The sequence below is a fragment of the Mustela putorius genome, unplaced genomic scaffold (assembly GCF_011764305.1).
Source record: "Mustela putorius furo isolate JIRA1106 unplaced genomic scaffold, ASM1176430v1.1 tig00000281_pilon_pilon_pilon, whole genome shotgun sequence".
In the NCBI taxonomy this organism is placed as follows: Eukaryota; Metazoa; Chordata; class Mammalia; order Carnivora; family Mustelidae; genus Mustela; species Mustela putorius.
In genome coordinates, this window is record NW_025421343.1 from 30,519,742 (window position 1) to 30,535,092 (window position 15,351).

General features: G+C 48.6%; 1 protein-coding gene across 2 annotated transcripts in view; it reads left to right on the forward strand.

The window, feature by feature from the left end:
• Positions 1-15,263, forward strand: part of HADHA (hydroxyacyl-CoA dehydrogenase trifunctional multienzyme complex subunit alpha) — a 47,923-nt gene extending 32,660 nt beyond the window's left edge. The window contains exons 11-20 of one of the 2 annotated variants that reach the window (XM_004781387.3): positions 961-1,070; positions 3,918-4,052; positions 6,236-6,407; positions 8,853-8,939; positions 11,616-11,756; positions 12,242-12,310; positions 13,052-13,247; positions 13,906-14,020; positions 14,554-14,699; positions 14,770-15,263. In XM_004781387.3, the coding sequence (XP_004781444.1) occupies positions 961-1,070; positions 3,918-4,052; positions 6,236-6,407; positions 8,853-8,939; positions 11,616-11,756; positions 12,242-12,310; positions 13,052-13,247; positions 13,906-14,020; positions 14,554-14,699; positions 14,770-14,906 (1,308 nt within the window). In that variant the 3' untranslated portion in view covers positions 14,907-15,263. The remainder of the gene's footprint in view (positions 1-960; positions 1,071-3,917; positions 4,053-6,235; positions 6,408-8,852; positions 8,940-11,615; positions 11,757-12,241; positions 12,311-13,051; positions 13,248-13,905; positions 14,021-14,553; positions 14,700-14,769) is intronic. The other variant, XM_004781386.3, reaches the window with a different exon arrangement.
• Positions 15,264-15,351: the final 88 nt, after the last annotated feature.

Genomic DNA, 15,351 nt, shown 5'->3' on the forward strand with positions numbered 1-15,351 from the left:
GAAGAGAAGAGTTCTAATCCTTTCAAAATGAATCACTGGGATGTTTATGTTCCGGAGTTGGGTTGGGCTGATTTTGTTGTAATAAAATCAATATATTGATAGAAAAATGGGTTTCTTACTTGTTAGGGCCTAGCTTTAAGACATTGAAGGCCAGCCTCTCTTTGCTGAATCAGAGAATGGAAGGAAATGTTGTGTAGCCACTTAAAGGACACGGAGGGGCCTATGAACCAGCCTCACCTCTTCCCACTTTTCCAACGAGTTGGTGGTATTGTGGATTTAAGAGGTTTGGATTGTTTTTAAGTTTTAAGCAATCATTGAAGAATGACTGTTCGTTGATAATAAGACAGGTGTCTCAAGAGCTCAGGGACAAGTTCAAGAGAAAACCTTTCTTGTACTGGGTTGCTTACGCTTCACAACTGGGAAATGGCAGAGCCAGGATTCAAATCCGGTCTGTCAAACCCAGACTCTAAATCTCGGATTCTGGAGCAATGCCCTCTGTAAGCATAAGGGTAGTTTTCAAAGTGGCAGGTGTCCTGCAGGCAGCCTGCTTTAGCGAAAGAGATCCAGAGTTGGGAGCCCTACCCCCCAGTGTGAGTTCCGTTTCTGCCACTTGAGGTGGCATGGTGACTTCTTAATTTCTCTGGGCTTCCTCTTCCCAGTCTTCAAAATGAGAGTTGGTTCAGAGGACTGTGAAGGGTCCATTTTGGCCCTGACACTCTAGTTCCACGAAGAAGGTTGGTTACCGCCACCTCTGGTGCAGAGTATGCGAGAGCTCAGATGTGTCCTGACCCTTTCCAAAGCAGTAGTGTGAACGTACTGCTGGTGAGAAGACACCCCAGGCCCCCAGAGCACCAGGGCTCCGCATGTGTTACCTCTGCTCTGTAGGGACACCCGACCAAAGGAACCCCCATCACTGAGACTCTGAAGTTCTACCTTTTCTTGTTCTCCTCTACTTCTCAGAAATTTGGAGAGCTTGCAATGACCAGAGAATCAAAGGCCTTGATGGGACTTTATCATGGTCAGGTCCTGTGTAAGAAGAATAAATTTGGAACACCACAGAAGGAAGCAAAGTAAGTTAAACTCCACCTAGGGAGCTCTTGTAGGTTTCACTACAGAGCTAAATTCATACCTTCTGTCTTGCCTCCATGTACCTCTTCTCTCCTGAGCACCTTAGATCCCTTTTCTTACTAAGAACTTACTGGCTTTCAAAGTTCCGCCTGTGCTGAGTTTTCTCCAGGCCTATCTAATGGCTCCTATAGAGGCTTTCTTGTCTGCTATTGATGTCCCCTAGAAATCTGGCTTATAGCCCATGTTCCCACACCAAACACACACACTATGCACTGTTTAATGATCTTGTGTCTCCCTGTGACTTGAGATACCATCTCTGGGGACTCACACTTCTTCTCCCTAAAAAATAAAAAAAAAGTCTCATTCTGACTGTTAAAGCTTGTCCTTCTAGCTTACAACCTAAACACTTAAGGTTCTACTTGCCTGTTTCACGTCATTCTTTGCAGCAAGCCTTTCGGTGCTGTGCTGCCCAAAAGCTCTTCAGCATTTTAATTTCATAATGCCCCTGACTTCACCTTCTAGCTCAGTGGTTCTCAGCCTGGGCCATGTTGCCCCCGAAGGATCATTTGATGATGTCTGGAAGCATTTTTGGTTCCCACAGGTGCCTCTGGCATTTAGTGAGCAGATCAGGGGTGCTGCTAAACATCCTACAGTACATGGGACAGGCCTGTGAATTACAGTAATCTAATCCAGAATGTTGGTAATGCCAAGGTTGAGTCTCACTGCTCTATATGAATTACTGTGAGGGCTTTCAGAGCAGCTATATTACTGCCTTCTCCACCCTTCATCTTTAATGAAACTACAATCCAAAATAGAAGTAAAACCGGTAAGAAATTTGGGTGAGGCAAATACGATGCAAGGCCAGAGGGCTAATTTCCACATAGAATATGAACTGTGACCGTAACTGCTTCTCCAGGACGCATGTTGATCAGGGCAGTCAGTACCTGTCTGTGGAGTTTGTTCCACCAACGTGGCAGTATCTCGCATTCAATGGGTGAGGTTAATCGCTTCATGCTGCGGTAGAATAAGATGGCCCCCTAAGTCGCCATCTCTGCATACATTCTACAATAATCAGACAGAAGCAAGGACAGCACAGCCACCCTTTCCCCATGCGCGGCACAAATAGAAGACAAATATGCTGCCAACTTCTAATTATGTAAGAGGGAAACTTTATTACAACAGGAAGGAAAAGGAAGCAAGAGGGGGCGCCTGGGTGGCTCAGTGGGTTAAAGCCTCTGCCCTCGGCTCAAGTCACGATCCCAGGATCTTGGGATTGAGCTCCACATTGGGCTGTCTACTCGGCGGGGAGCCTGCTTCCTCCTCTTTCTCTCTCTCTCTGCCGGCCTCTCTACCTACTTGTGATCTCTGTTAAATAAATAAAATCTTTTTTTAAAAAAAGGAAGCAGGAAGAGAGAAGAAGAGAAGGATACTGGATCCTGCAAAATTACAAAACTGTAAAACACACACCAACTTCTACCTCTCCGCCATCCTACCCCTTTACCCCCGTCCCTCCATCTATGAAAAAATGGCATCAGTTAAAGAAACTACCTTGCAGCTGAGGAGAGGCCTCTTAAATTACAGAATCTATAATGTCAGCCACTCCAGACTCCTACTCCTGTCCACATATACCTCTTCCTATCATAGGCAGCTCACATATAATGCCATTTGGGTAGGGTGTTATTATACCAAATACATAAAAAAGACAGGCAACATCCACATGAGTCTCACATAAGAAATAAGAAAATGAGGACAAAGTATTTAAGCTTGTGAAAATTCTCCTCCCCGCCCCCAAAAACAGCCAGAATACGGAAGAATACTGTAACAGAACACTTCCAAGCTTGAATGAGATATCCTTAAGTAAGCATTTACAGATAAGGGTGATCTAAGAGTTGACCTCACTTGGGGAATAAGTTGAGGAAAAAGGCTATGAATTAACTCTAGGGTACCCAAGGCAGGATAGGTTGAACGGAAGATTGACTAAGGGAACTTGAAGAACTGGGGCCTGGCTCCCTTAGGAAGAACGCGTGACTCTTGATCTCAGGGTCGAGCTTGAGCTCCATGTTAGGTGAAAGATTACTTAAAAACAAAAAAACAACAAAAAACACCTTAACAAAATGAAGAAAAGGTATCCTCTTGTTTTCCCTACTGCCAGTAATGCCTCTGCTTCCTCCACTTCTGTCTCTAGGCTCTTCCCCTCACCTTCGATAATTTAAATTCCTTATCTGTTTGCTCTTTTTTTTTTTTGAAGATTTTATTCATCCGGGTGTTGGACTCTGCACTAGACGTGGAGCCTGGCTGAGATTCCCCCACCCCCACACTGTCAAGTGCTTGCATGCTCTCTCTTGCTTTCCCTCTCTTAAAAATAAATAAATAAATAAATAAATAAATCTGAAGGTCAATTTTTCTTTTAAGATTTTATTTGTTTATTTGACAGAGATCACAAGTAGGCAAAGAGGCAGGCTGAGAAAGAGGGGGAAGCAGGCTCCCCACCGAGCAGAGCGCCTGTTGCGGGGCTCGATCCCAGGACCCTGGGATCATGACCCAAGCCAGAAGCAGAGGCTCAACCCACTGAGCCACCCAGGCACCCCTGAAAGTCAATTTTTAAAAATAAAAATTATTTAAATTTTTTACAGATTAGAAATGATTTTAAAACCTTATTTATAGATTAAAATCTTTAGAATTCTTTAATAGATAAAATCTATAGGTAGGTATAGATTTTTACAGATAATAATTATTTAAAATACCTTATTATTATGCCCACTTTCATTGGTTTATTGAATAACTTGGACGATCTCCCACTTTTACTGAAATGATTAGTTTACCAAAAGTCACTCATGCTTTCCTTCCAGGCACCTAGCCATTCTTGGTGCAGGGCTGATGGGAGCCGGCATTGCCCAGGTCTCTGTGGATAAGGGCCTGAGGACCATACTTAAAGATGCTACACTAGCCGGGCTGGGCCGAGGACAACAACAGGTGTTCAAAGGGTAAGCCCACTGTCTGCCTCTGTCAGCAGAATGCTGTTTGTTTTTTGCCATTACATATTCCTTTTTCCTGAACATGGTGAGTACTGGATGCTCCGTAGTTAAGCTCTTGCCTTTGATTTTTAGAGACACTAGTTCCTTCACCTTTACTTTATTGCGCATATTAGAAACCATTAACATCATTGGAATCTGTAATGTCTGTGGAAGAGAAAACCATCAGAAATTTTTAAATGCCATTTATTTTATGCTTTGGTATCAGGACTAGAAATTCTCGTGTTTGTGAGTTTTGATGGTTTCCATCTCACTGTCATACTGTTATGGAACACTGAAACAGCACGACCTTGGGGAAGGAAATGTGCCGTAACTGCACGTTGAAGGTGGGGCTGGGGTCAAAACTCTTGAACCTTCTGTTTCTTGGCTGGCGATACTGTAGAGAAGGAGGAAACAGATTTGGTTCCACCATGTCTGAGACTGTGTCTCCATCTTACCTCTGAATTAATAAAAACTGACTATTACTCTCCCTCCTCCCCACCTTCCCCTTCCCTCCTCCCACACGCTGCCTGTTTTACAGAGGGGGAGAAACTGAGCAGCCGCTTAGCCAGACTAGAAACCGGTTCCAGCTCAGGTCTGTGCTTCAGTGTAGTGGACAAGCTGGCTACGTGTGACTTCCAGTTGAATGAGGTTTTTTTGTTTTGTTTTTTTGTTCGTTTTAGATTTATTTACTTATTTGAGAGAGAGAGAGAGAGAACACAAGCGGGGGTGGGGTGGGGAAGAGGGAGAAACAGACCGCCCACTGAGCAGAGAGCCCAGTGCAGGGCTCCATCCCAGTAGCTGGGATCAGGACACAAGCCGAAGGCAGAGGCTTTTTGAGGCACCTTCAGTCAGCTTTTTTGTTGTTTCTCAAATGGGTTATGTAGCTTCAGCCCATTTTGACCTCTTTTCTGCAGGGAGGCTCTGAATGTTGCTACTGTAACGCTATACAAGATGTGGCAGCTTTAATCATTTTGGCAGATTATTGTAAGATAGCAAGGAGTTGAGTAAAAGATTTGTGACCAAAAGAAAAAAAAAATGGGCCTGTGCTCACTAACAGCATTGCCCTGAGACTAGCCTGTACGCACCCCCAAACATCATCTCATACGGTTACCGAAATGGGAAATTGCTGCTCTAGAATGGGTTCCACCCCCTGTCTCTTTTGGATTTCAGTGCTCCAGCTTTCCCTTTGTTTCTCAGAAGCCTGGGGCTCGGGCGACTGCCCCTCACCACACTGCTGACTTGTGACACGTTTCCTATCCTCTCTTGATAACAGTTTCATTAGGCCTTAGAGCGACTAATAATGTTCTGAACTCCGACAAGCATCGGGTGTGCTAACTCCTGACATCGTTGTCAAAAACCAAGAGATTGGACTTTTAAGACTTTGAATACTTTGAACTTACCTTGTGGCTTTAATTTTTCTTTTATTAGTGAATGGGATTTAGCTTCATTCTTCATTCAGAGGAAAATTCTAGGTCAGTCGTTCTGAAAGTGTGGTCAGATTATAACCCAAGAGAGCCTGTTTTTCTTGGCACTGAAAAGTAATCCGTTAAACGTCTGAATAGTAGGAATCCTTTTTATTATCTCCCTATGGGCAGGAAGAAACCTTGAGTCAATATTTTATGTAATCAATATAATATGCCACTTAATATGTGCCAACTGGAAAGTAAATTAAGAATATAAGAAACAGTGCTCACTCTCTCTTCTCCAGAAGATTACAGTTACAGAGTAACAGGATGGTGTGTAATGAGGTGCATGTCCCTGTGGTCTAGGACACGTGTTGGGTGTTTCCTCTGTTACAGGTAGAGAGTTACCAGAGCTGCTTCTCTCTCTTGCCATTCCAGTATTTGTGTACTCCTCTTGGCAAATTTAAATGCTTGATGAGTGATAGAGTTTAGGTAAGTTTCACACGTAGAAGTCTCTCACTGGAGAAAGAACGTGGGCTTGGGGCCAACCTGCCTTTGGCCTGGTGCCCTGCCATTTGACCACATGTCCCTCTGAGCCTATTTGAGCAACTCTTCTCCCTCAGAGCAGAGTAACAGAACTGCCTCACAGAGCTGATGAAAAACACAGCACAGTGTCTGTCGGGCCCGTGGGTGCTCCACAAATGTTAAGTTTCCCGTCTTCCCTTCTGACTCGGACTGTGTTTTTTCTAGATTAAATGATAAAGTGAAGAAGAAGGCTCTAACATCGTTTGAAAGGGACTCCATTTTCAGCAACTTGACTGGGCAGCTCGATTACCAGGGTTTTGAAAAAGCTGACATGGTGATTGAAGCTGTTTTTGAGGACCTTAGTCTTAAGCACCGAGTGCTAAAGGAAGTGGAAGCGGTAAGTCGGAGGCCTGTTGTACTTGAATCGTAGCCTAGCAGTGGAGGACACAGAGATAGGTTTTTTAAAAGGAAACTCATGGTTCTTTTTATAGAGCTGTTCATGTCCAGACCTTTCAGTTTTTCTGTGAACCCATGCACAGTACATAGGTTACAAAGGTCAAATCTGAGTCCTGAGGTAAGAAAATCAAGTAGCACAAAGCTCGTGAGTGTTCTGTGGGAGTTGGGTCACTGGACATAGAGATGACCTCTTGGAGTGTAGCCAGCTGTCTTAACATTCAGGGTCAGCTACAAGCCGTAACTAAACTTCTGCAGGTCTAGCCAGCACAGGACACAGGGGAGAAATTCTCTCCCCAGGCAGGTTTCAGATGCTTCCTTTGTGGAAATGGTGCCTTGGTCTTGATCGCGAGTGCTCTGCATGCTGTGTGCAAAACAGGTGCCTGTGGATGGTGTAAAGAGTGAGCCCAGAGGAGAACAAAGATAGGAATGAGTATGAGGTAGAACCGGGGCCTGACGGTATACGAAATGCCACTGGCTCGGCAGCTCTCCCGGTGCCCTACTCTTACAGAGGCCTCTGTGTGAGGGCGGGCCCTGCTCTGCCACGCTCTCAGCCTGTGGAGACACTACCGACAAGCAGTTGTGCTTGGGACAGCTTCTGCTTCGGAATCCATGCCCTGGGAAATCTTTTGACAGAGGGTAACGTAGATTCAGCTGGGGGGAACATTCAGAAGAGCCGCATGGATTCGTATCCCATCTGTGCCGAGTGGCATTAAGGCGCAGAGAGGTAGGTGGTGTTCCGGGGGGCTTGGAGGGCGCTGCTGAGCCCGCGGCTGGTAGATCCTGGCAAGAAGTAAAAGCAGACACAGGCAGCATGGTGAGAAGACCATTGACCAGCTGACGAGCTGATGGTCTTTGCATTTGGAAAATCTGGGTTTGGGACCCCGGGCATGGAGAAGGGTGTGTCAGTTCTAGCAGCAGGGAAACTAGTGATCAGGGGACAGAGAGGGATCCGATCGAGAGAAGGGCAGACTCTGAGCAGACGCTACGGTGTTGACCTCTGGCTTCCAGAAGGACAAAAAATCAGGGCTTCTTAAGGTCTGGAGCTCAGAGTGTCGCTCCTGTAAAGGCAAGTCACGAGATTCAGAAGGGCGGAACTAGGCTCTGCATCTGGGTTGCAGGAAAGCCCAACGTGAGTCAGGAAGGGAGGAATTGGAGCCGGCTGTCCAGCGGCCTTTGGAGACATTGGCCTGCTCTTCATGATGTCCTCACTGGCGTGAGACACCCCACCGCGCAGACCTGCCGCTTGAGGCTCCTGACTTCCTTGCAGTCATGCTCTGCTCTCAGTTCACACTTCTGACGAGCTAAAATCCTAAAAGCCTTTACACAAGCTGACTGCCAAGCCAGGTTATTTTTGTGGGGTTTTTTGTTTGTTTTTAAAGATTTTATTTATTTATTTGACAGAGATCACTAGTAGGCAGAGAGGCAGACAGAGGTGGGGGTGGAGAGTAGGCTCCCCACTGAGCAGAGAGCCTGATGTGGGGCTCTATCCCTGGACCCTGGGATCGTGACCTGAGCTGAAGGCAGAGGCTTAACCCACTGAGCCACGCAGGCGCCTCCAGAGCCAGGTTTTGTCCAGCAGGAGCCTCTTTAGGTTTTTCCTGTTTTCTTTTTAAAAGAATCTTAATGCGGTATTCTACCTTTGTCCCCATTACAATTGCTGTCACTTTACACTCAGCTTTTCAGGGTGTTGCATGTATCTTGAGCCTTGACTCCATCTCCTGTGTTAGGATTTTGCCTGTCCCGGTATGCACAGATCTGACAGGTGTGCCTTCCCATTTTCTTTGTGCACGCAGCTGAATAAAAACATGAGTAGTTTGGGATCGTGAACAGAATGCTGAGACGTTCTACATTAGAGATTGTTCTCCAGGATGATAGAGAGAACAGTTAATAGGATTCGTGTGCGGTAGATTAATTACAGTGGTGCAGTTTTCTAACAGCACCCGGTATAAAATGAGCTGGGCATGCGTGCTGTGGCTGGTTCTTAGGAAGGTAAAGTGTAAGGGGATTGTCAGCTTTCAGATTCGAGAGCAGATCCAAACAAGAGGGACTGATATGCATGCTGAATCTTGAAATGAACAAGAATTGACTCAAGGTTATCTATTCAGTATTTATCTGAGGTCTCATTTACCAAACTGCTGAGATGCAGTCGCCAGATTAGGACACTGAGCCAGAACTAGTAGGTGGCAGAATGGGAAAGAGAACCAGGTCAACACCCTTCCCATCACAGAAGGGCTGGGCGGTTGTAAATGTCACCAGATAGTATCTCCTGTCTGAGTGGTTGTGGGGGGAGTGGGGCCAGGCCCAGGTTTCACCTTTTAGCTCTGCTCCGGGCTCCAGTCTTCTCCCAGGCTTACGAGACACATTCTTCAATGCTTTTCCCCTGCAGGTGATTCCAGATCACTGTGTCTTTGCCAGTAACACATCCGCTCTCCCAATCAATGAAATAGCTGCTGTCAGCAAAAGACCTGAGAAGGTAAATTCTGAGCAGAGGGAAGACCCTGAAGTCTTTCCCTGAGAAAGGCTTAGAGCATTTGCAGGGCCTGGTGTGGACTGTGGGATGGAGGGGTGATGACGTTTTCCCCAAAACTGGGCACAGAGCAGCTAACACCGTGACCGCTGTGAGATACGGGGTGAAGTACAACCAAAATATACTTTAATAGGTGATTTGCATCCTTAACAGCTCTTATTTTTTAGGTTCAGACTATAAAATGGACCGTTTTTATAATTAGGTATTTAAAGATAGGCCCAAGGGGCACCTGGCTGGCCCAGTCAGTAGAGCATGTGACTCGTGGTCTCGGGGTTGTGATTGAACCCCATGTTGGGTGTAGAGATGACTTAAAAACAATAAAATCTTTTTAAATTTTAAAAAATAAAGATAGGCCCTTAAAATAAGAGGGGTACTCCAAAATATCACTTCAGCTACAGAGCAGACACTGGTGACGGTCTAAGACAGGCTTGGTTCCAGTTCCACATCCAGGAATAGATCAGGCGGGGTGGCGAGGTGTGTCCACCTGTAGGTTCACTTAGAACTTCTACCCAGGGTAGCACTTTCAGTGAGTGTTTAGAATGATGACTGGAAATGTGTCTTTGGGCTTCTGCTGTCTACCAGTCACCCAGGGAAAGTGAAATCGCTCGGAGAGAAATCAAACACCTCACCTCCCTGGAGGTTAGCAATTAGCCTCAGCTAAGCAGAGCCAGCCGGAAGTAGGAAGGAAACATAGAAGACTCATAAGCAGCCAAAATTGTTCAGACAGGTGCTTGTATTGAAAACAAAAAAAGTCTGTTTGTTCCTATTCTAATAGCTCGCGAATGCAGGGTAAGCTTGTTTCCAAGCACACCTCGGATTGGAAGCGATGCGGGGCCTGACAGACAAGTTCAGGGATGTCAGGAAAAGGTCACAGGGAGAAGAGTGATGCTGAGGAAAGACGAGGAAAGACACAAGAACACTATAAAGGCAGACAGTCTGGCCATGTCACCTCAGTCAGAGCACGGCAGCATTCAAGTCCGTGACGGAGAATCTTTGATGCTAACTTCCCGTTTTCCCAGTGGAGCGGGAAAAGCATCATGCTTTGTAGTCCTGGCCTCCAGAGACCGAGGATAGCTTCCGTCACCTGCTTTCCCTGTGTTGCATAAAATTACAGTGATGGGTACAGGGAGGGCGACCAGCCACCTGCTTATCCAGGACAGGTTGGTCCCCTTTGGCATAGCTTTCTTGAGGGCTACAGATTTTGCTTGGGGTAGTGATTCCACGAGTGTATGTGCAGTTGTCAGAATCACCGAAATGAACATTTTAAGTTCTGTGCATTTTACTGTGTCTAAGTATATGTTGTAAAGGCTAATTCCTTTCGCTCATAAGTACTGACTCTGAATCAGGTCCTGTCTTTTTAAATAGTTTAGACACAAGTTAAGGAACAGTTTCGGGTTCAGAAGCAACTTTAGGTTTGGTAAGTCCATGGAACATTTAAGTGACCTGTGCATTATGTAATGGAGAGTAGGCAGGCTTTGGAACGGGCCAGCTGCGATGGAATCCCACTGCCATTCACTAAGGGACCCTGAGCTCCCAGTCTTAACCTCCTGGTGACTCTTTTCCCATCATCTGGATAAGACTGACTAGTTCACAGAGTGATGGGTTAAATGTAAGGAATAAATGGCAAAGGCATTAAAGAACAGTGGGTAGCCAGCAGTCAGCAACTGGTAGTTATCATTAGTTGTAGCTTACAGCTAACGCAAGGGTAAGAGGGGCAAAGCTACCAATTTTAGGATTAAATCATTCTCTCCCACAGCAGCTCAGTTGGGAGGACTGTCTAATTGTTAACTTGAGGAGGAGGTTCTGAACTTCAGCATATATCAGAATTACCTGGAAGACTTCTTAAACACAGTCCTGGGCCCTGCCCCTAGCCTCTCATTCAGTAGATCTGGATCTGGGGTGGACCGGAGAATTTGTAGTTCTCAAGTTTCCCAGGCGATGCTAATGTTGCTGTCCCATCGCTTCACTTTGAGAATCATTGGTTTAATGAATCTTCAGGTGCATTTGAACTGATAATTTTAAGATTAATTTATTTGAAAAAGAGAGAGTGTGGGAGTTGGGGAGAGGGACAGAGGGAGAGAGAGAATCCCAGACTCTCCATTGAGCTCAGACCCCAACACAGGGCTTGATCTCATGACCCGAGACCATGACCTGAGCCAAAATCAGGAGTTGGACATTGAACCAACTGAGCCAGGCATCCCTGAACGTTGTTGTTATTTAAACCCAGTACCCTGGTAGTGAGACCCACGTGTGTAAAAAGCAGATACATCTCTGACAGTCCAGCATATTAATGGGTTCCTCTGCCTACCTCTGCCTCCCCCATCTCAAAAACAGTGGGCCCTCTAAGCCCCCAGTGTCAGTAATGGGAGTGGAACCTTCATTCATTCTTCCCTGATGAGTCGTTAGCTGTGATTTTGGCATTAATTGTTAGTAGGATATGTTGCCCTAGAAGCAGTTGGAAGAAGATTCTAGTGAGCCCTCTGAGAATACTGAGCTTTTTAGGAAAGAACCACAGAGCCAAACTACTCAGATGACTTCCCTTGCTTTCCTACCAAAACACGGAGTGCTGTCCGCTTCCCTCCCCACGGTCTTCGAGCCGGTGGCTTTGTGTTCCCCGTGCAGGTGATCGGCATGCACTACTTCTCTCCTGTGGACAAGATGCAGCTGCTAGAGATCATCACTACCGACAAGACGTCTAAGGACACAACCGCTTCGGCCGTAGCCGTTGGGCTCAAGCAGGGGAAGGTCATCATTGTGGTTAAAGTAAGGAGTTGTGTAACAGAGCGGCAGATCTGGGTGTGCCGCCTTGATTAAAGTGCCGTCAGCTAGGACAGAGTCTCCCTCCCAGTGAAGTCTGGCTGTGAATGTTTGCACAGATTCCTTATACCTTCAGGTTTATGACTGTTCTGGGGCAAATAGGTCACCTTTTAGTAGGATTTCCCCTTGGTTGTGTGTGGTGCGGACTGGGCTGCTGAGTCAGTGTCTGAGAGGGGGAGTGGCTGGGATGTGGCCGGTTCTCCCAGCCCTTCCAGAACTTGCGGGTGGCTGTGAAACCCTCTGCTGTGCTCTTTGGTTCAAGCCGTGCTGCCTTGGCTGTGGCTTCCACTGCCATGTAATTTTGATGATTCTGTTTGGGAATATAAATCACCTTGTATTTGAGAGGACACGTGGGGAAGAGAACCTTCTTTTGGCCTTGCATCGTACCCACAGTGGAGGGGCCAGCGAGCTCACGTTCTCTCCCTTGGCAGGACGGACCTGGCTTCTACACCACCAGGTGTCTCGCACCCATGATGTCTGAAGTCCTCAGAATCCTACAGGTCAGTGCTGCTCGTGGAATGTCGGCAGCGTCTCCCACTTCTTAAACCAGTCCTCCACACTGGTACTGCTAAGGTGAACAGGCTTCCTTCTAATACATTTAAGTCCAGGCTCTTCTCCAAGGCGGCCCTTTTGTGCCTGATCCTTCCACACCATGGTAGAAAATCACGGCCTTTGCTGCCCTACAGCGGGCAGAACTTGAGCTCTGCTCCCTCACTCCCCTCACTGCTCCCTAGGACCAGACGCCTCCTGACAGTGCTCTGCACAGCGTCTGCCTCCCTTAGAGGCCGGAACCACCCAGAACAGACAGGTCCGCTTGGTCTGGTTGGTCCTGGAGCAGCTTCTGCACGCACCCCTCTGGGGGTGCCTTCTCAGGCACAGGCTCCGGGGGGCGATCTCTGCTCCCAGCTGTGGAGAAACCTCGCCCGCCTGCCATGGAATCTCATCACTGCTGAGGGTCCGAATTGCAGACAAGAAGGAAATGAATAGTGTGTTCACCTCTGAAGTTGTTCAGGCCTTAAAGTGCTGTGGGTTAGGGAAGGCCCAGACTTTCCCCCGGTGGCTCCCAAACCTCCTTTGCTTTCCCTGAGTGGGCCGGCCTTAGTCCTGGGCCCGGCCAGGTGGCACCCCGGAGAGAAGCGGGTGTCGGACCGGCCCTGTGCCAGAGGGCCAGCATGGGGAGCCCTTGGCAGAGGGTCCGGAATGCCTTCCTCCTCTAAGGTCCCTGCTTACCTCCCACTCAGGAAGGAGTTGAGCCCAAGAAGCTGGATTCCCTCACCACAAGCTTTGGCTTTCCTGTGGGTGCTGCCACACTGGTCGATGAAGTGGGTGTGGATGTAGCAAAACACGTGTCAGAAGATCTGGGCAAAGCCTTCGGGGAGCGGTTTGGAGGTGGGAGCGTAGAACTGCTGAAGCAGATGGTGTCCAGGGGCTTCCTGGGTGAGTAGCCTCAGAGAAAACTAACACTCTGAGAGCAGAGTTTCCTGAGACACACAGTTCCAGAAGGCCTGTGGGCGAGAGTCTTTCCTAACATTGAGCCCACATCAGGGGGAGTTTTTTTTAAATGATTGCATGACAACCCTGGCCTGAGGCCCTGCCATTGGCCAGGGTGTGCAAGCCCGACATTTTCATCTGGCCCAAGGCCTCTCACACACCTGTGATCCTGCGGGAGCAGACTCGGCCCCCAGGCTTTACCGTGCTGTCTGGCCACCTGTGTGGAGGAGGTGACCCCTCTGAGCACAGAGCACGTGGTTGAGGCCTGCCAGAGCTGGCTTTCTGTCTCGGCAAAGGAGCAGCAGAAGCAACCCTAGGACCGGGGCGTCTACTAGGCCCTGGTGTTGCATAATGGCTGGAAGGAAAGCTCACCCAAGTGCTCTTTCCCACCCGCATCCACAGACTTGAAAGCCCAAGAAACACAAGATCATTTTTCTTTCTTTGTCAGCCTTGTGGACAAACGTGAAATCTCTAGGGTTAGCTAGACAGACACATGCAGGGATACAGTTGAGAGGCTGGAGCCGTACATCAGACTAGGAGAGAAGAGAATCCGCAGGCCTGAGCTCTGAGATCCCGTCATTCTCCCCTCTCTGGCTTCTTTTAGGTCGCAAATCTGGGAAGGGCTTTTACATCTATCAGGAGGGTGTGAAGAACAAGAATGTGAATTCTGACATGGATGGCATTCTGGCAAGTCTGAAGGTGCCCCCGAAGTCTGAAGTGTGAGTTAACTTCAGTAGCTTGTAGTGCGGAAACCGGTTTCTCTTCAGCCCAGAGCTGCTCCACCCTCTTCCAGCTCTCCTTGCTACTCCCCTTAACTGACCAGAACCCTTCTGCCTTCCACATGCCATCTCGTTTTCTGCCCCGCGTCAGGGTCAAGACTACAGCTGAGCCTCGGAAAGACCCCTGCTCCAGCCTTCCCTCTGGAGGTCTGGAGGGCAATAGAAAACCTGGCATCCTGGGCCCTCTCACCCCGCCAGACCCTCTCTGTCATTCGTAACTGACAGCTGCTGGTGGCAGGAGATTCTGTCTGCTCTGCCCAGCCCTGCGCTAGCTGCCAGCCTCTGGTTACTTAGGCCGATGAGCTCTGAGCCACCTTTTCCCGGAGCAGAGCTGCCCTCCCGCGGGCTCGTCTCTGCACCATCGCGAGCTGCGGACTGGCTGGCCCTCGGAGCGCCATTCGCTTCTGCAGCCGCAGCTCCTGCGTCCCTCCCCGGGACGCTTCATCTACCTGAGTGTCTCTCCCTGTTGGCAGCTCCTCCGACGAAGACATCCAGTACCGCCTGGTGACCAGATTTGTGAACGAGGCGGTCATGTGCCTGCAGGAAGGGATCCTGGCCACACCCACAGAGGGAGACATCGGCGCGGTCTTCGGGCTCGGCTTCCCCCCGTGTCTCGGAGGTTGGTCTTGCGGGTTGGGCAGGGCAGGCAGCTTGTTCTGTCCGAGAGCTTGTCCCGTCTCCTGCAGCAGGTCCTGTCTTTGCTTTTAGGGCCCTTCCGCTTCGTGGATCTGTACGGTGCTCAGAAGGTAGTGGACCGGCTCAGGAGGTACGAGGCCGCCTACGGAAAACAGTTCACCCCGTGCCAGCTGCTCATCGATCACGCTAACAGCCCTAACAAGAAGTTCTACCAGTGAGCGGGCCCTTGGCCCTGCTCCGGCCCCTCACCCAGCTGCCAGCAGAGCGGCGTCTGGCTGCATCGGCGTAACCAGAAGGCAGGCGAGCTCTGGCCCTGGGTGTGCGTCCTGATTAAAGTGCCTTCAGCTAGGACAGAGTCTCCCTCCCGGTGGAGTCTGGCTGTGAATGTTTGCACTTCATGCCAGGAGCCCGTGAGCCACACCGAAAGCTGGCTCCAGAGCCATCCTGCTGCGGGCTCCGCCAGGGCTGGGGGTGGCCAGGGGTGGCCCCGGGCAGTTCTGCACCCGGCCACGTACACGATAACAATAAAAACCAACTCTTAACAGCCTCTCTGCCTCCCTGCTCCTTTTTCTTCTGTGTCCTTCTGGGTTAAGCCCCCTCCCTTCAAGGATTTAGAATAAAGCCCTGGGCTTTTT